We start from the raw sequence: 20506 nt of genomic DNA, 5'->3' as shown, positions 1-20506 counted from the left end.
TGCACTAAATTGTCAACATTGACGCATGTGACGGTCTGCCACAAGGTGGCGCACTCTGGCTAATTTAGAGATGACCACAACAGCAGTTAATTATTGACGATTACCTGTCGCCCAAGCCATTCTTATAGCTTTGGGGGCCTGAAATGATCCGAATTGTCACACCTGTATGTGTGTTATGTTTAGTAGTTGTGCTGTTACTATCATTGGCAGCGCTGATAAGGGGCAACATATAGTGCCATCTGCAGTGGCTTCCCAGCGAGAGTCCCGTCACTTATCTTTTTAATTGTACAAATTAAGCACTGCCCGTGAAATGCACACCACAACTCAGAAAAGGAAATGTTTAATTAGAATTATGGACCATTTTAAATAAAAAAGTTAAAATAATGATTAAGCGAGCTCGCAAAAAAGAAAGTATTTTCTTTTGCCATGAGCAAGGAAGAGTAACTGCAAGACACTTAGTTAAGCACTTCCCAACACTAGCTATAGACCCCAATATATCAATGTGAAAAATGGGGTGAAAGTGTATTAAAAGGCACTTGATTGAATTAAAACTCAACGTTTGTAGGGATTCAAACTGGCTGCACAGAACAAAAACACACATCTAAAATTGACAGTAAAAACAATGGAACTAGTTGAAAATAATCAATTAAAATGATCATGATCAAAATAAAATCAACCTAGGCGATTGTTTGCGCCCGAGTGGGCTAAAGGAGCTGCGACCGATGGGAAAAAATGAAACAGATTAGATATTGGCGGTAATAGTTAAACAGCCAATTACATTCTTGACATATTAGTTTGAAGGCAATGGACCTTTCTGGAGAATGCACACTTGGTTGTTCAATTACTTGCTAGCAAATGTTATCAACTAAGCATTGCTAGTCCTTGAAATATCCCAGTAGGAGACACGTGCTACTAAATGCATGTCTTTATGGAGTGGTGTGGCTCACTGGTTAGAGGCGGCAGACCGGAAGCAGAGGACGGCCCGGGACCAGGGTTCTATTCCCGACGCGGCAGGGTCAAGGACCAGGGTCAGCGGACTCGATAATTCTCGCCTCGGTGCCTACTCTAACCAGGGATCACACTCGGCAACTCTGGGCATTAGCTTGCCTCATCTCCACAACGGCCCCCCATATACGCCGGGGATGCCTGGTTTCACCTTGGAGATACCCAGTAGGGACCATCTCACAGGGAAAGCCAGGACGGGTTCCCCAGCGGTCTACAGCGCAGTGATACTCCTTCGGGAGTCGATTCTAGCGCTTTAGAAACCCACAATTAATTAATTAATTTATATTTTCAGTTGTCTGGCTAAAGTATATTTTGTTCCAGGGCCCCTATATTGCATTCATTATATTCTGGGAGTTGACATTAGTGTGCTGTTTCATATGGTGCTGGATATTTGCATTCCCAAATACTTTAGTATTAATTGTGAAAGCACAAGCACTGCAGTTGCCACTTTTTTTATGTCCTAGGATAGGAGGTGACTGTAGGAAAGTGCCCCTATTTGTTTCAGTAAACCCCATGTTTTGCCTTAGTACTGATGGTTTTTGACTGAAACCGCTGGGAGTCATCGACAAACCATGTCGCCAGTGCTCTTTCCTTTTTAAACCAGTAAAATGGTCAATTGTAACCCAATTGGCAAGGACTTCAGCATCCTTGTAAGATCCTAGTAAATGGTACCCCTGGTACCTAGGGCATGGGTACTAAGGAGGGTTACTAAAGTCTGCAGCGTGTATTCTGCCACCCTAAGGGACCCACACACAAATTGCATGCAGACTGCCATTGCAGACTGTAGTGTAGTTCCTAAGAATATAAAGGATCTGTGCGTTTAGACAACAGCAACTAAGGGATTGGTGTCCAGACTGATTCCAGACACCCCCAAAGGATATGTCAGCCTGTAGACCAGCTAGCTCACAGTGCCACTATAAGCCCCCTTACCTTACTGTGACGGGGTGGGGTCCCTGGCAGCCGTAGAGGGGGATCAGACTATGGACTGGTGGTCAGCCACCGCTGTTTCACGTACCTCCGTTCCCTCCATGGGGCGCCCTGACAGCCCCGAGGGAGAGGACTGGAACGCCGGAGACCCTGAGTACTGGTGGCGACGAAGGCAGGAAACAAGCCCTACGCCTTTAAGGAATGGGAGCCCTCACTGACAGCCCCGCCCCTATCGAAGGACGCGCCGGCGTCAAAAGAGCCCCGGAAGCAGGAAGCGACGGACAGCGTTTCCCTGGAGAGGAGTGGAGCTAAGGAGCGAGTGAGCCGTTATACCGAAGCTGAGGAGAACATACCGAGTCCAGGAGAGGAGTCGGAGAAGCCAGGAGGCCTACGGAAAAACGCGCCGCCCCGCCACACTCCCACGGGAGGAGTGTGGCTCCAACAGGTACGGGGTCGTATGGCGGGTTGGATGGGACAACGACACCTGCCTCCCGTAGACTAAGTGTACAGACCCGTGTACAGCTGCCCTGCATCCCCGCCATCACGAGCACCAATCCCCCTCACGAGTCGCTCTTTGTAAAATACACCCGAGCACTGGTTTCCCTCACTCCCGGTCCCTAAGAGCATAGCACCTGAAGGTTCCTAATACTTCCTTTCTCTTCTTCCTCACGGTGCGAACTGATTCCTGAGGAGACCGGATCCGAGACCGAGGAACCCTGGATCCTCCCCGTGCAACGACCTACGACCCTGCCGCGTTTGCCCGAGAACACATCACCAGCAGACAGAGAAAGACTTACACGCAAATAAAACCCTCCTTGAAAAGCCTATTCAAGTTCTCTGTCTCTCCTTCCAGTGAACCGTCCCTCAGGGCCTCAACTAGGTTAGACGCAGCTAGCCCTGTCCACCAGCCCTCTCTCACCCCGCCACAACTGGTGTCAGAAGTGGGATCAGAAGACCAGACCATCTGTGCCAGCGCGATGGACGCCCTGATTCAGCACATTATAAAGGGACAAGAGAAACTCGAGTGGGCAGTCGAAAGACAGTTAACCTCCGCCCAAGCTGACCGCGAGTTATTCAAATCCACCATCTCTGCCCAGATCGAGAGCCTGAAAAATGTACCGCCTCCCGCGATACTACCCCTGGGAGAGGCAAGAGTACACACTCCTCACCCCTCGGGTATATCCTTACAGAAATATCTACACGGAGAAGATCCCGACGCCTTCCTGATGAACTTCGAAAGGGCCGCCAGGGCATTGGGATGGCCCGAAGAAAAATGGCCCTTCTTCCTGGCCCCTTTGCTCACGGGGAGAAGCCCAATTGGCCTATCAGGCCGCGAATCCTTTAGGGAATACCCCCTATCCTGTAATAAAGGGAGTGATCTTGGATCACCTGGGGCTCAACCAGGAAGCGTACAGAGTGAAGTTCAGGAAGGAGAGAGGCCTTCCAGGAGAGAACCCGAAGACCCTCTTCTTCCGCCTCAAAATGGCCGCCGACAAATGGGTAACGCCCGAGGCGTGCACCAAGGAGGAAATGCTACATAAAGTGTATTTTGAACAGTTCATGGACGCCCTCCCCTATGCCTCCCAACGATGGCTACGTCAACATTCTGGCTTAGGGATCGAGCAGGCCATCGAAATGGCTGCCAACTACGCCAGAGCTCCGCCCAAAACCCCTCTTGGGACAACGAAAAAGTGAAGCATCCGTTACCCGTCAAGACGGAGAAAAAACCCAAACCCAGCGGGGAAACAGGGCGTTTCAAATCCCCCGGAGTGATTTCCCCCATGTTGAGAGGGCCGCAATGCTTCGAATGCGGTGAATGGGGACACATAGCCCGCATGTGCCCCCGGAAAAGAACCCCCCCTGAAGAACCAATGGAGGTGGGGTATCTCCCCAGGACCGTGCTATATTCCTCCGAATTGGGTGGTTCTTTCTACGTAAATATGTGGATGAATGGCTTGCAGGTGAGGGCCCTGTTGGACTCGGGGTGTAGACAGTCGGTGGTGCAGGAACGCTTTGTTTTACCTAGCCAGTATGTCCCCGGCGCCCTCGTACACATCAGATGTGTCAATGGGGATGTTAAGCCCTACTCCCTGGCCTCTATCGCACTCACCCCCATCGGGAAGTGTCCCTGTACGGTGCGGGTCGGGGTGGTGGATTCTTTATCCAAGGACGTCATAGTAGGGGTAGACAATCCCGACTTCCTTTCCTTGTTCAGGAACTCCCTAGGGCCCTCCCTGCCAAAAGGCGGCCGCCCGCTACCCCACTACCTTGCACCTGAGCCTTGGACAACAGACCATAGCTTCCGTTATGCTCAGGCCGAAGACCGGACTCTATTCAATGCGTGGGAGAACGCACATGCACCTCAGAGAACACAATCCACAGTCTACCCTCATTTCAGCATACGGAACGGGTTGCTGTATCGTCAACCCCAGGAGAACAGCCATCCCCAGCTACTGGTACCCCGGTCTTTCAGAGACCAGGTGCTCTTCTTCGCCCACACGCACCTAACCGCTGGGCACTCGGGCAAAGAAAAAAACACCGAGAGTATCCTGAGGTACTTCTTCTGGCCGGGCATCTACAAAGAAGTGCAAGACTACTGTGCCCAGTGTGAGGTGTGCCAGAGAAAGAACACGCATCGTCCTAGCGCTGCTCCGTTGCATCCATTGCCCATCATAGGAGTACCCTTTGAACGGGTCGGCATGGATTTAATAGGCACTCTGCCTAAAACAGCAAAAGGACACGGGTATGCGCTGGTGATAGTGGACTATGCCACCAGATTTGTGGAAGCGTTTCCGTTAAGAGCCCCCACTACCGCGGCCATTGCAGACCGGTTCATGGAGTTGTTTTCTAGAGTGGGGTTTCCCAAGGAAGTGTTGACGGATCAAGGAACGCCGTTCACATCCAAACTGATGAAAGAGATCTGCAAGACCCTGCACATAAAGCATCTAAAAACATCTGTCTACCACCCCCAGACCGACGGGCTGGTGGAAAGGTATAACCAGTCCCTGAAAAACGTACTCAAGAAGATGATGACCTCGGAAGGACCGGACTGGGATCGGCTGCTACCACTAGCCCTGTACGTGCTAAGAGCCCAAAAACAAAGCAGTCTGGGGTGCTCTTCCTTTGAGCTCTTATACGGACGTCACCCAAGATCATTATTAGAGATCACCAAGGACCTGTGGGAATCAGAGGAGATACAAGAACAGAAAGCCGTCCTCGATTACACCATGCATTTGAGGAGCAGGCTTGGCAAGTTGAGGGGCCTGGCTTCCTCCAATTTGGAACAGAAACAAGCGGAGCAAAAGAAGAACTACGATAAGGGGAAGAGACTGAGGCGTCTCTCCGTGGGGAAGTGGGCCCTGGTGTTACTCCCCTCCATAAGTGGGAAAAACAAGAGCGAATGGCAGGGACCCTACCAAGTGGTTGAAACGATAGGGGATACGACGTATAAGCTACGACTGTCTGCACGAAAAACCCAAAGCTACCACATCAACCTGCTGAAGGAATGGTTGTGGCCGGCTCCTAGAGGTGTACACACGGCTTATCCTGCAACGACATCTCCTTCCACAGTAAATCAGCTAGTGGTGAACCCCGAACTAACCAACGAGATGGAGGGAGCCCTGCATCACGTACTCCTTCCCTTTTCACCCATCTTCTCCGATCACCCAGGAAAAACCTGCCTCGTCGAACACCACATCAATACCGAACAGGGGATGATTGTGAAACAAAAACCGTACAGGATCCCCGCGGCTCGACGTGCCGCTGTGAAAAAGGAAGTTAGGGAGATGTTGGACCTCGGCGTGATCAGGCCTTCGAACAGCGACTGGTCCTCCCCGATTGTGATGATCCCAAAACCCGACGGGTCCAAGCGGTTTTGCATGGACTTTCGAGCGCTGAACGCCATATCCACATTTGACACATACGCTATCCCCAGGGTGAACGAACTAATAGAAAAGATCGGGGACGCCGTGTATATAACTACCCTGGACCTCACGAAGGGGTATTGGCAGGTGCCCCTCCGTGAGGAAGACAGGAAGAAGACGGCCTTTGTTACGGATGACGGTCTCTACGAATTCACCGTGCTGCCGTTTGGCCTTCACGGGGCGCCCGCAACCTTCCAACGCCTAATGAACAGAGTCCTACGGCCTCATCTCTCCTTTAGTTCAGCGTACCTGGACGACATAGTAATCTTCAGCCGGAGTTGGGAAGAACACCTGAAACGCATCCAGACCATCCTGACCGCGCTACAAGAGGCCGGCCTACATGTCAACGCTAAAAAGTCCAGAGCGGCTTTCACGAAAGTGAACTATTTGGGGTATGTACTGGGGGAAGGCTATATAGCCGCCCAAGAAGGAAAAGTGAAGGCCATCAACGATGTTTCCTATCCTGCGACAAAAAAAGAGCTGAGAGCCTTTTTAGGTCTCATTGGATACTATCGTCGCTTCATCCCCAGATTTGCAGAAACAGCCGCCCCCCCTTACCGATCTGTTGAGGAAGGACGTCAGACCCCGAGACATAACCCATCCCTCCCAGGAAGCCCTCACAGCATTGTCCCTTCTTAAACGAGCCATGACCTCAGCCCCCTTGTTGATATCCCCGGACTTCGAGAAACCCTTTGTACTAGCAACGGACGCATCTAATGTGGGGTGGGGGCAGTTCTGTCCCAGAAAGTTCCCGATGGTTTGGAGCATTCCATAGTGTATTTAAGTAGGAAATTGTATCCCCGGGAAACAAGGTATTCCACCATTGAGCGTGAATGCCTGGCCATTAAGTGGGCGGTTGAGAAGCTACAGTATTATTTAGAGGGCAGGCCATTCGTCCTCCATACGGATCATGCCCCGCTGCGTTGGATGCACCAACAAAGCAGTCACAACCCCCGTGTCCTACGGTGGTTTCTCTCCCTTCAGCTCTATTCCATCACAGTACAACACAAAAAAGGAAAAGACAATGGGAATGCGGACTTCCTGTCCCGGGTGTTTCCTCTCCCCGATCGGGAGAGTCCAGGAGGGGAGGCGTGTGACGGGGTGGGGCCCCTGGCAGCCGTAGAGGGGGGATCAGACTATGGACTGGTGGTCAGCCACCGCTGTTTCACGTACCTCCGTTCCCTCCATGCAGCGCCCTGACAGCCCCGAGGGAGAGGACTGGAACGCCGGAGACACTGAGTACTGGTGGCCTACGAAGGCAGGAAACAAGCCCTACGCCTTTAAGGAATGGGAGCCCTCACTGACAGCCCCGCCCCTATCGAAGGACGCGCCGGCGTCAAAAGAGCCCCGGAAGCAGGAAGCGGCGGACAGCGTTTCCCTGGAGAGGAGTGAAGCCAAGGAGCGAGTGAGCCGTTATACCGAAGCTGAGGAGAACATACCGAGTCCAGGAGAGGAGTCGGAGAAGCCAGGAGGCCTACGGAAAAACGAGCCGCCCCGCCACACTCCCACGGGAGGAGTGTGGCTCCAACAGGTACGGGGTCGTATGGCGGGTTGGATGTGACAACGACACCTGCCTCCCGTAGACTAAGTGTACAGACCCGTGTACAGCTGCCCTGCATCCCCGCCATCACGAGCACCAATCCCCCTCACGAGTCGCTCTTTGTAAAATACACCCGAGCACTGGTTTCCCTCACTTCCGGTCCCTAAGAGCATAGCACCTGAAGGGTCCTAATACTTCCTTTCTCTTCTTCCTCACGGTGCGAACTGATTCCTGAGGAGACCGGATCCGAGACTGAGGAACCCTGGATCCTCCCATGCAACGACCTACGACCCTGCCGCGTTTGCCCGAGAACGCATCACCAGCAGACAGAGAAAGACTTACACGCAAATAAAACCCTCCTTGAAAAGCTTATTCAAGTTCTCTGTCTCTCCTTCCAGTGAACCGTCCCTCAGGGCCTCAACTAGGGTAGACGTAGCTAGCCCTGTCCACCAGCCCTCTCACCCCGCCACTCTTACCAAGGAGCGAATAGTTTCTGTCAACAATCGAACATGACAACAATTGATTCTTCAGGGATCTTGGAAACAGTGCAGTACTTTTCGCTCAGTCAATTGTGCCTACTTAGTCTAAGAGAGTTGCACAGAATAAACGATGGGATGCTTTCAATAAGCAGTTATTAATCCAGCGTCATTCTAGTATAAAACATGTGTGCTGCAACAATCATTAGACAGAAACAGATGTATAATGTTATTAGCACCAATAGAGTAAATAAAAAGTAGAATTCTACCATGGTGCTTAAACAGTGAATATATGCTGGCATATAGATACATGACGGTAATGGAGTGTACTCCTAAGATGCAAACCCTACCTAAGTATAACTAGCATGTATGTGGGTGTAAAGCCAAGAATTCTCAAGGAAAGAGCCAACCCCATTACCTGATGGGAGAGAACGAAGGACCCAGTCTTGGTCTCGAGTTGGACAACCTGGAAGTGATGTCAGACCGCTGCATGTTGTAGCTTCTGCAGGCAGGGACCTCATTCTAGTATCAGCGTGGAAGCTACTCCTCTGCCCATCTAGTCTTGGTCTGGATCTTTTTACCATATAGATAGCCTCGGCATTCATTACACAATCAATATGTTGCGAGTACGATTATGCATATGAGCCTCGAACAATACCTGCGCTTATGCAAAGCAGTTCTTTCGCCTTAGGATACAGATGACCAGGACTTTTACACAGGGTATGTTCATGCTGTTATGTGCGTCATGTGCAGGGACTTTTCTAAGAATCCTCATGCATAATAGATGAGGCCAGTTTCCAAGAAACTGATCGACATTTATGCAGCACATAACTGGGTAAAAGGTCAGTGCTAGAAGCCTTATGCAGAGCAAGGTAGAACAAATGTAGGTAAAAGGTTGTGTAGCTATCTAGGTCTAGAATGGGGTATATTGGAGTACATACCAAGACGGTGTGAAATGGTGCAAACCGTTTTGAAAACATGACATAGCACACTTGCAGTGTGCCATGCACATTCCATAGGCTATGTTTATGTCACCCCACTAGCAGGCGACGGAGCCCTAAGGCTGGGTGTATTATATATTATGTGAGGACATATCTGCATGATCAGCTATGCCCCGGTGATGTCTGGTTCCATCACCACAATATTATTAGTGATTAGGAAGCCATCTTAAGCATATGTACTGGGCATTGGTCATTACGAGTTACCCAGCTACTTAATGGTTATACTGAAAGTAATGGTGTTTGGTATCAAACACTTCTTCTTAATAATTTTTCATTGATGCCAGTGTTGAATTTATTATGACATGCATACAGAGTGCACCTTGGCAGTATCCCCCTCCCAGTTATTTAGTGTGCTGGCTGACTGGACTCTTTCAGCCTGCCACCACAGACAAGTTTCTGACCCCTGCTCAGGAGAGCCAAAACTCTTAGAGGTCGGGAACAATGCCTGCTCCAGAGGAAGGTGATCACACCTCTTCCAGTAGGATGGCTAGTGAATTAGCATACAAAGGCCAGTGACTTCAAATCCTATGCTGCCTTTTATATGTAACCCCACCTTTTTCTAAACTCCTAGATTGCCACCATCTGCCTTGGGGCCCATTTGGCACCAGAACAGGTGGGAAAATAAGCTAGTCGGTAGGGGTGTTGCACTATCAGGCTAGGCTATGCTTTTGTAACATACACACATGTCATTTTCTTCCTCTTGTAACGTATCGTTTGCTACCTCTTGAATTTTGTTTTCTCTTGATCACACGCACAATTGTCACTATTGTCTTATGTAACGTAATGTTTGCTTTTGTAACTAGCTGACTTGTAATTTTTCCTCATGTTTCACTACTGTTCCTATTGTGAAGCGCTCTGACACCTTCGGGTAAAGTCCGCACGATATATAAAAACGCATAAAAAAAATAAAAACAAAATAAAATAAGGTGGGCTCCCTGAAGTGGACATTCGAAGAAGGGATTCTACATCTTGTTTCTGGTGAATCTAAGAACTCAAGGCCAGGTTTATGTCCACTTTCCAGTGCTCATATAGGGGGTGTAGTCACTCTAGGGGTAGGTAGCCCATTGGCTACTACCATACAACCCTATTAATGCCCCTAAATTCAGTATTTAGGTGTCCCCCTGACATTGGGAACTCGGATTTCTCTGTCTGGTAACAGTAGAAGGATATTGAAGAGTCAACCCTGCAAGAACTTGGACCAGCACTGAAACTGGCTCAAAATCCTGCCTGGCTGTTGCTCTCCCAACAGTTGCAAGAAAGAAGTAGTCCTGCTGTTAAACAGCCTCCCCAAACCATTGGAGTACTGTCTAGTACCTAGCCAACCAAGCAGCATCTCCCTTGGTCTTGTCGCATGGTCAACATTTCAGATTTGGAGTCACATACATCAAGCTATTTTACGAGTGCAATTCGCAGAAATCGTCCGTTTGCAATCGCAAAATGGCCTTTTCTAATGCATGAAAGATTTAGCTCATTCGTAATTTAGGTAACCACAATTTTTTGCGATTCCCTAAATTGCGAATGCAAATAGGTAATCACAATCTGCGATTCCCTAATGCACATGCAAGAAGCCTTTCCTAAATGCGAGCGGTGCATTTAGGAAACGCTAATAAACATCAACTTAAAGTTGATGTTAACCATGTGTATACGTTGAAAAATACCCAAAACTTCATTTTTGACAGTGCCATGTGGTGCACACAGGCCCCTAAGACATGTGTGTGCTTTACATGTGCGCTTTATTTTAGGGGCCCTTAAATAAAGAATGGAGTCGCAATTGCAAATAGTGAATCCCTAATTGCGTTTGCGATTCTTAAGGAATCGCAATTTGAGAATCGCTATTTGCTGCCTGTTTTGGTGCATTTCATTTTGTGCTTACCAAATAGCGATTTCTTAACAATCCCTCTTTGGCAATCATAAAATGCAACTTTGATGCATGTGACCCTTGGTTTCTTGCAAGGGTAGTTGGATGTGGTCTCTGGCAGCTGGCATTAGTGTCGCCGATGCACCCATCGCCACAGCTGGTTACTGATCTGTCAAGAGCAGCCCTAGAACACACACTGATGGTTAATTTCTTTTGGGACCGGATCAAGCATTTACAGAAGGGGTTTTTACCTCCTTTGACTTGATGGCTTCCGAAGATTGCAGGTGGCGGGTTGAAATATGGGGTGTAGATAAGTACAATCTTCTGGGCTCCCATGTAGTAGTAAAAGAGTGAGCGCTAATCTTCAAGTGGGATATCATAATGGCAGCGGTAATAAAGGAAGGATCCTGTCCCCAAAGTGTTCTTCAGGGCTTATCGAGTTCACTGGATCTGCCCTATTGTGTCATTCATAAACCACTTCAAAGCAGAGCTGTTGTGATCGCCCTCGCCTACAAAACAGCTCGCAAGAACATTAAAAAGTCCTTAATAGCAATAGGATGTTGAAGTCCTCATTGTAATCCCCTCTACATTTAGTGCTCTCCTACCTACCTCAGTTCTTTTGCTAGGGGTCTGTTCGGGCATAAAGGCCATCTGTTTTGGTAAGGCCCGCCTATCCGTTCTTTGAGGGGTCGCCACACATTTCAGCCTGGCTCTCTTTGGTGTCACCTTCTTCTGTCAGCCCACTGTCTTGAGTCGGCAGTACTAGATGTGGGTGAGAGGCCCCTAGTCTTCTCTCAGCACTAGTAGGATCAGTTGGCAAGTAGAGAGGGTGGGCACTCCCTTCCCCTCTCACACCATAACGCATTTTAAGCTCATTCATGGACAAATGGCCACCAATGCCCATCACCCAACAGGGAGGTGCCATTTTGAATCATCACTGGGCCAATCATCTTTGTTTTAAATAATTTCAGAACCTCACCTGAACCATCTTGACGGGCCTGCTTTCAGCAGGAGGGTTATTTTAATTCAGGCTATCTAGGAGCCACCAGGCCACCCTGCAGGCCCCCGGGCAGGAGTCCAAGCGGAGCTCAGCGAAGGCACGTCTTGCTTGGTCCTCACTCCAGCTACTCTCCACAGTGATTCACTTTTGATTAATACTGCACAATGAAAACAGAATACAAAACAAAGGAGGTGTTTATTTTTGTATGCTGATTTCACAGAGAATTTCTTTAATAAAAACGGCAGTATTTTATTATCATGTCAATCAATGCCAATAATTTAAAAAAAAAAAAAGTTTTTTTTGGGACTGACTTCCAGTATACCCCTATATTAATGTATATTGCTATTCCGTGGCTTTTTAACCACTCCACATTAGTTCTATCTATCACTACAATACCTACCCTACCATTCCATCTCTATCTACATACCATACCTAACTTATACTTTATGCATTTAACCTAACCACAATACATCTGCCAAACCTATATCTTATCTCCCATATACCTAACATAGCTTACCTACATACTTGAACTACCTAACGTACCTAGCATATCATATTCAACCTAATCTACCATACGTAGCCTACCTCACTAATACGTATATCTTACGCTTGCCCTGATGTAGCACTTCTCTGTCTGTAAATTCGGGGGAATTGCTTCAACGGTCTTAACAGCTAGCTTGTTCAAACAACCTATTTTACTCCTTTATTGTACACCATTACACTGGAGTATACTTTTCCATTCTACCTATCCAGGTTAACTACTAGAGACCTGGTAGTGGACTCTGGGAGTGTCTGCTCTTAGAAGCAAGTGCTTTCACACACCCAAAGGTAGCATGCTTGATCATCGGGCCTGCTCCTTGTTGTGCTGGTGCCTTTATTGTAACCCTTATTTTGGTGTTGAAATCAAAATAGTGAATGCATGCCATGTTTGTCTGTGATACGGTGTAGTATTTAACATTGTTTTTGGTAAAAGTGTTAACACTTTGCATTTCTTTACATTTTTAACATCCTAGTCCTTTGTCCTGCATATACAGAGTCTTTCCATCGGACGGTACCAAAACATTTACCCTCGTAGACTCAATGAAAAACGTCTGACTGCATTCTGATGAGAAGGCAATGTTGTCTCTAGAGGCCACTGAAAAGTTAACTCTAATCATATGAGTTTTAATCTGTGCAGTGAAATAAAGTATTAGTGCACATAATCCAGGCAGGGCGTTTATATAAGCCTAAGGCTCTCACGTTATGAGCATTTAGTCAAGCTCCTAAATATGAACGTTTGTATCTCCGCTTACTATGAGCCTTTGCTCTCTTCTTCCACGTCTAGTTTAACAACAAATACTGCACCATAAAAGAAATTACATACATGCGCATAAATCGAACCATCACCCATACAGTTGCCCCCTTCCACTACAGTATGTAATACGATAGTTGATACAGGTTAGGTGAAAGGTTGTAACACCTTAAAACCCCATGGAACACTTTCAGGTTGGTCCCATTTCAGAATTATTCTCACACAGATTAGATAGCAGGTGGAAGATCCACCTCTTCTATGGTTTCACCTACAATGACCTGAGGGAGGCTGAATGGCCCACCCCCAAATAGATCCTCAGGGTTCACAGCTACAAATTTTAGCCCACGGTCTGCATCTGAGAACCTATTACCGAGGCCAAGGAATTTGCAAATACTGTCCTATATAAATCGTTTAACAAAACTGTCCTAGGATTCCTATTTTGCTCCCCTGTCTATCTGTATAAAGTGCTGAACAAATATGTCCATGGTCTCCTCAGACGTCCTTGCACAGTTTGTCTATGAAGCTCAAAATTCTTGCTCTGTTTGGCCACTTCAGCTCTGTATGTCTAAAGAGAATTTTGCTGTGGCCAAAGCATGAAAATAGTGAAAATCATCCAAGTAAATAACTTGCTTTTTCCGCTCTTGGACAGACACAAATGGCCTGGTCTTTAACTCCCTCTAGCTGCTTTGAATTGAGGACAATTTAAACATGATAAGTCCCAGTATGAGTATGAGTGACCCCTGTGACAGTTCAAAGTCGTGCTGGAATTCTTATTGCGATGGCTATGGGATACAGTGCCCATCAGCTGTTGGTTTGATGTAGTTAGGGATTTACACACATTTCCAAACAAACCTCCGAGGCTGTTATATACTCCTCACTTTTAGGACTTGAATACCTTAATGATCATTAAATGCATGCAGTTCATTCACTGCTTTCTTTGTTTCAGCTGGGATGAGACTCATTTTGGAAAGATGGGAAGTTATTACATAAACAGGACATTTTTCTTCGATGTTCATCCACCTCTTGGAAAGGTGAGTAGACCTTGTCCGTGTTGAGCAGTGTCTGATGGTAGTAAAGGCTAGCAATGAGTAACATGCCGAACACAAATAGCTTCAGGATATTGATTGTGAGATGGATATTTAAAAAAGATGAAACTATAGCTATAGCACAGAAGAGACAAACACTATTGAGCATTTCTATTTAATGACACCGAAAAAGTATGTGACACAGAATGCCTTTCAATACATTGTAAATGATGGTAACGTGAGAATGTGTGATAAAGTTTTACCAAGCTACGCTGTTTACTAATGATGTATCCGCAAGAAATTACACAGAGGAAATGACCGCTCTCTATAATTTTTATTACTGTCTCTATTTCAATGCGATCAATTTACTTTTAGATTCCAAATGTGGGGATGGAGGTACCAGAAACATTTCCCTGTGCAATATATTTTGGCCAGCCTCTTACTCTTTGAGGTCACTGAATTTCTGCTAGGCCTTTTCTCCCGCGTTCCATTATTGTTGCTGCCTTGCTTGCTGAAAACAGTCTCACTCTGTGGTTGATTTTTCTTGATGACTTGGGGAGTCTTCCTTCTCCAATGATTGCCTCCATGTCGAGGCCCCAGACACCTGTGCTGCAGTTGGCAGAATCTACTTTGTAGACATTTCGGCATTTACACACCTCTCCTTCCCAGCAACCTGCCCACGTTTGGATTTTTACCCTACAGTCTTTTTGTTACCACAAAATGGGTAACACAGACTTTTCCTCCTTTAGAGTAGCCAAATTAGTGGAGAACTTTAGATTTAGGAGACCCAGAATACTCCTGCATGTGTATTGGGGGTTCTGATTGAGTGCGCAGGTCAACCCGACTAGTCTTTTATCAATATTCGCCTGGGCCCATAATCAATAAAACTTCACAAATTATGCAGGTAACCTTAGCTCTACTACCAGTGTATTTTATTCATTAGGACTTTTGACCTATCTATACCTTGACTTACCAATGCACGTCACCGGTACCTAAAGTCCTAAGGGATCAAGGGTGTTGGCATAATAGGAATAATAACATTTGCACTCCTATAATAACCACAAACTCGGAAAGTTTTAAATTCTTTATCTAAGTTTCTTAAATGGTCATGATCCAAAGATTAAACACCAAAAGACTTTCAATTATGAAAATCAGAATCACAATGTAACTATGCAAAAGATGTATTTAAACTAATTTCGATCATTTAGCAATAGGGAAGGTAAAGAAAGGGAACAAAAAAATATGATCAAACGTCAAAGCATTTAACAAAAGGGAGGGGAAAAAAGGAACATATGTCAAACTTTATCAATAGGAAGGGTAAAGAGAAGGAACATAATATGCAAGCAGAATGATCAAATATGTAACATTTAGGGAGGGGAATAGAAGGAAACAAGTCAATGACGAACCCACATGAATTTATATTTACCTAGGATTGGTGTGAAGAACTAACCCTGGCCACAGGTCAGTTTGAAGGACAGAACCCCGAAAGTTGCAGTCGCCAGTAGGCTAGCCGGTGCAGATCAGAATCAGGACAGGTAAAACCAATTTGGATCAGGACAGGACCACCAAAGGTTAAGACTGGCACCCACAGTTAAGTTGCAACGCCTGCGCTACTCCCTCTCTGCAGCTAACAGCCGGAACCCCGATTGGGTTATCGATTTCCCCGACAAAGTGCTTCGCCAGCACTTCAGCCTCCCAGAACCCCGATTGGGTTATCGTGTCTTCTGACAGAGTGCTCTGCAGCCCTCTGCTCTTGGTCACCTATTGAGTGCGTTGGGTCAGTGACAGGTCAGCTATTCGGACAAGTCAGACAATTTCTCTAGCTAAACCTACGCTAGTTATACTATTTTTCAGGTCAGTGTACCACCCCCAAATGTTGCAAGTGCAAGGATCCCCAAATTTGATTGGTCAGAAAGATGAGGAGAGGTCATCACACCATACCAAAATGACACCTTTCTCTTGAATATTCTGTTTAACGTTCCCGCCCATCAATTGTATGTTTTATTCCACCGGCAGTGAATGTATCAATAATGATTACAATGTAGTCCATATTTTAGTTCAGTTTCCTTCACAGAGGTCCGGAGTTGACTTTCCCAGGAACATCTTCTAGCAAGTCGTGCCTTGGCCGGGTTTCAATGACAAATGACATAGCTCCTTCTGGAGTTTGACATGCGCAGTGTAGCTTTTCAAGATGGAGTAATAGAACCTCTCTGGCCCAAAGATTACGATATATGAAAAGTAGAAAAGAAACAATTTTAGAACACAGGATAAATGAATGCACTGTATACCACTTATCTGTACACTATTCCCATTTATTTATTTGTAACTATTGCGTTAAGATTAAGCAGAACGAACAGCTGAGCAAAAGCAGCAGTGCAAGCTTCATGCATGCTGTAACACATAGCAGCCATTTTAATTCTAGTGCGCAGAAGCGAAAGATTCCCTCCAAAGCAAAGAGTACGTCATGTCACGTGAGTATGACAGACGCATGCGCAGGAGAAAATCCAGCGTAGCAGCGGCCATATTAATGCAAGCGGATTACGGTTAGTAAAAGCACATATGCAAGCTTCATCTAGATACCCAAAATGTAGTGTAATGCAATATTAGTAATACGAACATGTTGATTAATTTATTAACGTTATGTTGAGAGGGTTGAGGACAAGCAAGTCGCGTTACGTGCGAATCCTTGCTCCATCAGTTCATCTTGGAAAATTGGGACCACTGGTCAATCTCAATAGTGTTGATCTATTGACTTGGTAAGAGTATTCTGCAACATTCAGAAACTCTGTCCATCACCACCCCCCTTTTCCAAAATCGGTTTTATCCACACTATGTGTGGGAGGGTATACTCAGACGTGAGTCCCTTGCTCATTGCACCATCAGGATTCAAGCAAGCCGGGCCGAAGAAGGCTGTGATGCCAGAAACCGGTCCCCGGAAGCTTGTTTCCTTCCCAGTATAAGAATTGGCTTGGTAGTTTGGTTTGCCCTGTTCCCATCATGCACTGGGACAGGAACAGACTAATTTGCATATAGCCAGGTTCTGAGCTGGGATGGTGCAGTGAGCTAAAAAACGGTGATGGATTAAAACCATGATCTATTGACTTGGTAAGAGTATTCTGCATCATTCAGAAACTCTGTCCATCACCACCCCCCTTTTCCAAAATCGGTTTTATCCACACTATGTGTGGGAGGGTATACTCAGACGTGAGTCCCTTGCTCATTGCACCATCAGGATTCAAGCAAGCCGGGCTGAAGAAGGCTGTGATGCCAGAAACCGGTCCCCGGAAGCTTGTTTCCTTCCCAGTATAAGAATTGGCTTGGTAGTTTGGTTTGCCCTGTTCCCATCATGCACTGGGACAGGAACAGACTAATTTGCATATAGCCAGGTTCTGAGCTGGGATGGTGCAGTGAGCTAAAAAACGGTGATGGATTAAAACCATGATCTATTGACTTGGTAAGAGTATTCTGCATCATTCAGAAACTCTGTCCATCACCACCCCCCTTTTCCAAAATCAATCCCAATAGTGTGACATATGGAGGAAGATGCTACTGTTTTTAAAATTTGAAGCTCTTTAAGAATGGAAACTGTCTTAAAACTCATAAATAATACCCAGCATTTTAGCAGAAAAGCTCAACAGTTTAAATCTCCAGGATATCTTTTGTTACCTTTAAAAAATTAGGGTTCTTTTATTAAATTTAAAAAATTAAAAAAATAAAAGAAATTAACCTTTTTTTTCTTCATTTGAAGCAAGTTATTTGTGACTTAAAAAAATCTAATAATAGACTTAGTCCACTGAGTAGATTACTGCTGGTCTTGATGGACAGGCCAGTTATTGTCTATTCCTGGGATAGCAACGCACATTAATATTAGGCCCCTTGTGTCCCTCTCCAAGTTTTTCTTTGAAAATTAAGATTTGAGTCTCGTCTTGCTTTAGTTTTCCATTTGTTTTCTGTTTCCATGATGGCGTTACGAGTGGAGTGCCTCTTTATGTGTGAATAAAAGTATCCTCCTGGAAAAAAAAGAGAAATTGGTAGCATACAATGTACCCAGGAGTTATAGTTTCACTACACCCACACATCTCAGCCTTCACGTACCGATGTTGAGCCTCTCTAGTTTTACAAGATGGCACCGCTTGTTTTACATTACCAAATTTCACTGGAGGACACAGTGAGCTCCCTTCTGCTCTCAGGTAATGTGTGTGTTAAGCATGGTCTCTCATGGTTACATGGTTGCCATGTTACGGTTGTGTGACAGAACAACGCAGGGAAATACTCTGCATGCCTTTACCACGCATTTTTGACCCAGCATTATTTTCAATTGCATATGCTTTTACAACGTATGCCTTTACCACACATTGTTTATATATAATATATATATTATATATCGGACCAATACCCCTTTCTGTCTTAGAAAAGGGTCTGACACAACCAAGGTAAATCCACACTGCTTTAATCTTCACCAATACATAGCGCAATGTCCTTAATGTGTGAAACTATCGGCAGACGCGTTTCAGCGTTTCCGCTTTCCTCAGTGCCAGTTTCAAAATAAGGCAGTTCCACCTGGGGTCCTTTAGAATGTTCACGTCATCACTCCCTCATGGTGAAGACACGGCCCCTTCACTCCTCTTAAGGGTATATTGCCTCCATTTCGTGCGCTGCTTACATCTGCCTCTCGACAACGCGCTGGTGCCAGCAAGGGCGCTAATACAGTGATTGGCATGCCCGACACACAGTGGTGTCCCAACACAGGTTAAGCCGGCTCACAGCACATTGAACACAAAGGCAGGATTTAGTTGATGGAATCTGCACGGTGAGTTAGTGGGAGATACCTAAACCTCCCTCCCCTTCGCAGGCAGTATTTTTCACACTGTGGTGTTTGGCAGCTAGGGGGGGCTCCGCGTTTTGCACTTTCATGCTCCACCCAAACTTTGCTGATCCAACGCGGGGCACCAGACCGGGAGGGGGTGTCAGTAGAACGGCGTCAGCTTCCCGTTCATTACATCGGACCAATACCCCTTTCTGTCTTAGAAAAGGGTCTGTCACAGCCAAGGTAAATCCACACTGTTTTAATCTTCACCAATACATAGCGCAATGTCCTTAATGTGTGAAACTATCGGCTGACGCGTTTCAGCGTTTCCGCTTTCCTCAGTGCCAGTTTCAAAATAAGGCAGTTCCACCTGGGGTCCTTTAGAATGTTCACGTCATCACTCCCTCATGGTGAAGACACGGCCCCTTCACTCCTCTTAAGGGTATATTGCCACCATTTCGTGCGCTGCTTACATCTGCCCCTCGACAACCAGACACCCTCCTTACACAAGGAAAGTAATAGCCTCACTCCACAACGGAGCTTGAATCTCTTTATTTGAAGGCAACCTGCAGTCCTGACATGTTTCGTTCGTTCGTCTTGAACTTTCTCAAAGGGATACGCCACTGACATCCAATTAGGCATAAAACAGGAACTACACTAATTTCACTCTTTTTCTAGTGTTCGCCCCCGGGTGGGCGCCCACAGTCGGTCGCAAAGCTTTGTGGTGCATGTAGTTCGCCAATTCAGCACAATTACTTATTACCCTCCAGTGGGTTGTGTCTCATGCCTTCCCCGTGATGCAAAGTCCATTGTGTCTCTAGAGAAACCCATTTTCAAGGCTTCCCCAGAACCATACCAAAGTTGGTCTTTGGCGGCACCAGTCTGTCCTGTCGCTTTTCGCGTTACACATAGGCGGTTTAATTTGTGGGCAGACTATGGCGCTCTTGCTGGCGGTGCGTTGCTTACGGCTGAACCACGCCGTTAAAGCATTAACCAGACACCCTCCTTACACAAGGAAAGTAATAGCCGGACTCCGCAACAAAGCTTGCATCTCTTTATTTGAAGGCAATCGGCAGTCCTGACATGTTTCGTTCGTTCGTCTTGAACTTTGTCAAAGGGATACGCCGCTGACATCCAATTAGGCATAAAACAGGAACTAAACTCATTTCACTCTTTTCAAGTGTTTGCCCCCTGGTGGACGCCCACAATCGGTCGCAAAGCTTTGTGGTGCATGTAGTTCGCCAATTCAGCACAATGACTTATTACCCTCCAGTGGGTTGTGTCTCATGCCTTCCACGTGATGCAAAGTCCTTTGTGTCTCTAGAGAAACCCATTTTCAAGGCTTCCCTGGAACCATACCAAAGTTGGTCTTTGGCAGCACCAGTCTGTCCTGTCGCTTTTCATGTTACACATAGGCGATTTAATTTGCAGGCAGACTATGGCGCTCTTGCTGTCGGTGCGTTGCTTACGGCTGAACCACGCCGTTAAAACATTAACCTGACACACTCCTTTACACAAGGAAAGTAATAGCCGCACTCCGCAACGAAGCTTGCATCTCTTTATTGGAAGGCAACCGGCAGTCCTGACATGTGTCGTTCGTCTTGAACTTTCTCAAAGGGATACACTGCTGAAATCCAATTAGGCATAAAACAG

General features: G+C 46.5%; 1 protein-coding gene across 1 annotated transcript in view; it reads left to right on the top strand.

The window, feature by feature from the left end:
* The window catches only part of POMT2 (protein O-mannosyltransferase 2), a 425522-nt gene that overhangs the window by 9789 nt on the left and 395227 nt on the right, over nucleotides 1–20506 (top strand). Inside the window, exon 2 of the mRNA XM_078659955.1 lies at nucleotides 13968–14052. Coding sequence (XP_078516081.1) covers nucleotides 13968–14052 — 85 coding nt within the window. The remainder of the gene's footprint in view (nucleotides 1–13967; nucleotides 14053–20506) is intronic.

The sequence above is a fragment of the Lissotriton helveticus genome, chromosome 9, assembly GCF_964261635.1.
Source record: "Lissotriton helveticus chromosome 9, aLisHel1.1, whole genome shotgun sequence".
In the NCBI taxonomy this organism is placed as follows: Eukaryota; Metazoa; Chordata; class Amphibia; order Caudata; family Salamandridae; genus Lissotriton; species Lissotriton helveticus.
Note: the sequence above shows the minus strand (reverse complement) of the source record. Positions and strands in the feature narration are given on the sequence as shown.